This window comes from Zophobas morio, unplaced genomic scaffold (genome assembly GCF_036711695.1).
Source record: "Zophobas morio isolate AGI-343-1 ecotype UQ-CSIRO unplaced genomic scaffold, CSIRO_AGI_Zmor_V1 ptg000023l, whole genome shotgun sequence".
Classification (NCBI taxonomy): Eukaryota; Metazoa; Arthropoda; class Insecta; order Coleoptera; family Tenebrionidae; genus Zophobas; species Zophobas morio.
Window position 1 is genome coordinate 139,934 of NW_026972128.1, and position 2,504 is coordinate 142,437.

At 34.7% G+C, this 2,504-nt stretch overlaps 1 protein-coding gene across 1 annotated transcript; it reads left to right on the top strand.

Annotated features, from left to right (window-relative positions):
• Positions 1–956: 956 nt before the first annotated feature.
• Positions 957–2,504, top strand: LOC135134284 (acidic mammalian chitinase-like). Its single transcript, XM_064062912.1, has 7 exons — positions 957–1,074; positions 1,132–1,272; positions 1,330–1,562; positions 1,610–1,734; positions 1,787–2,081; positions 2,141–2,254; positions 2,313–2,504. The coding sequence occupies exons 1-7, from the start codon at positions 1,011–1,013 to the stop codon at positions 2,445–2,447; spliced, it is 1,107 nt and encodes a 368-aa protein (XP_063918982.1). The 5' UTR covers positions 957–1,010; the 3' UTR covers positions 2,448–2,504.

Genomic DNA, 2,504 nt, shown 5'->3' on the forward strand with positions numbered 1-2,504 from the left:
CTATATTTTAATTAGTTCTGTTGATATTTGTTTTTTAATATAAGAATATTATTTTTAAAAACGTGATTTATGTGTTAGTGAGATGTATTTAATTAAACACTTTGCAATGTGATTTATGTATTTTTTTGTAATAAAACGTAAGCCCGGAAAACCTTTTTTTTTGTAATTTATAAATAAATTTTGTTCGCTTATTAAGCTTTTTTTGTAATTTTTGGAGCATATGCAATTGCATATCTCTGCATATATTCAGAAAGTTACTGCATATTTGCATAAATTTGGTGCATATTATATGATCGTATTTCTCAAAATTTTGCTGCATATTTTCCGCTCTCTAGATTATTGTCAAACTTCTATCATCGCCTCACTACACGAGTCACGAGCCGCCACTGAATTAAACAAACAACGTATTATAGAAGATATAAAATTTTGTATGAGATTCTGATCATACGCAATCACAGTAAGTGCCGTGTTATCATATTTGGATAAATCTCATCGCTGACAATCTTCACTACTAGTACCACAACAATGACATTACAAGTCTTGTGACTAATAAATAACTATTACACATCTTGCGTAAAATGAGGTTTTGCAATTCATTCTTCAAGGATCCTTTTGATTTGTGACAATACATAATACAAACTTGCACTAGAGATTATGTTTCTTTTTTTAACTAGAGCTTATTTTGTTCTCGTTGTCGTTATCAGTTGTTTTGTTCTATTTTATTGTACTTAAATGATACCTTCATACAAGTGATCTATTTGGATAACATTTGCGTCCAGTTCTTATAAATGCCTTTTCCAAAATTTTACAAGTTGGTGTTCTTAAACTTATCAAACACGATAACACCGCTTGCGCAATTAAAATCTTGTAAATCTAAATTTAAAATAATGATTTAAAATAATGGTGGACACAAGCACTTAAAACTTTTCCAGATAACTACAATAGATATAACTTGAGACAAGTTTTTTAAGCACACAATAGTTCGTTGTTTTCAACTTAAAACCGTAAAAATGACTCTGAAATTAACGGCAACAGTGGTAGCTTTGTTTCTTCTTCTACATGTGACAACGTCAGGTAAACAGTGACATGCTTTCATAAACGCACGTTATTATCGTATAATAATTTTAATAGCCAAAGTAATTTGTTATTACGAAAGTTGGGCTGAAAGCTACTTTGCACCTGAAGACATTGATGTAAGCATTTGCACTTACGTTAATTATGCCTTTTTGGGCATCAACGAAGATGGAAGTTTTCGCCTTGATGGAGGAGATGGTATAAAATAAAATCTTCTTTGCACATTTCAGAAATATTTTAAATCGTTTTTTCTAGACATACTGAAGAGATTAAGTGCCCTGAAATCACGAAACCCAAACCTTAAATTGCTGGTGAGCGTTGGAGGGTGGAGCGAAGGTTCTGAAACTTTCTCACATGTTGCTGCCGACGCTGGTGCCAAAAACAGTATGGCTCACAGCGTCCTCTACTATATGCAAACTTATAATTTTGATGGCGTGGACATCGATTGGGAATATCCTGGACAACGTGGTGGAACTCCAGATGATAAAGTACCGTATAAGCAAACTACAAAATAAATGCTAAACATCTGTTCTAGGAAAACTTTATTGACATGCTATGGGTTATCAGAAACCTTCTTAACGAAAATGGTGGTGGTCTTATAACAGTCGCTGTATCTTCCATCCCTGATGGTAGCAGCTACAACACACAAGCAATCTCAAAGTAAAGTCATGTGAATCTTCCTAACATTGTAATCTGCAATATTTCTTTATAGAGTAGTTGACGCTATAAATGTTATGACGTATGATTTCCATGGGTCTTATGATGGGAAGACCGGTCAAAATTCCCCGCTGTATGCGTCTTCGACTGACAGCGAATGGGAAAGAGAAAATTCCAATTGTGATGCTTCTATCAACAATTGGTTGAATAGTGGGGCTGATCCTAATAAGCTGATTCTAGGTCTAGGATTTTATGGGCACAGTTTTCAACTTTCTGATCCCAACCAACATGGTGTAGGAGCTCCAGTCAGTGGTGATGGAATAAAAGATGGTTATGTGGGATACAGTGACGTATGTGAACTGCGCGTGTATTTTTCGTATTGTAATTCTACATTTCTGATTTTTTGTAGATTTGTCAGTTAAGTGGATGGACTGAAGTCTGGGATGACGAACAGCAAGTACCGTACAGATATTCAGGGGATCAGTGGATTGGCTACGACAATCCTCAATCGATTGGGCTTAAGGTGAGTTTCTCATTACAGTATATAGCAAAAGAAGTTGTACACTAATCTTATCGTCTAGGTGCAATATGCAATGAATAGATATTTGGGTGGAGTGATGATGTGGGCTATAGACAACGATGACAAGAATGGGGCTTGTGGTACCAAGGATCCTCTATTGGAAGCAATAAGAAATAATTTGTACAGAGATGTTTAAATATTTGTGATATACGTTAGATCATATAATAAATAGATACCAGTACTCAAACTGAAA

Excerpts from the sequence above, each read along its gene's own strand:
- LOC135134284 (XM_064062912.1), top strand. The coding sequence starts at position 1,011 with ATGACTCTGAAATTAACGGCAACAGTGGTAGCTTTGTTTCTTCTTCTA. Across the intron at positions 1,735-1,786 it reads AACACACAAGCAATCTCAAA|AGTAGTTGACGCTATAAATG; the intron begins GTAAAGTCATGT and ends ATTTCTTTATAG. Across the intron at positions 2,082-2,140 it reads GTTATGTGGGATACAGTGAC|ATTTGTCAGTTAAGTGGATG; the intron begins GTATGTGAACTG and ends GATTTTTTGTAG.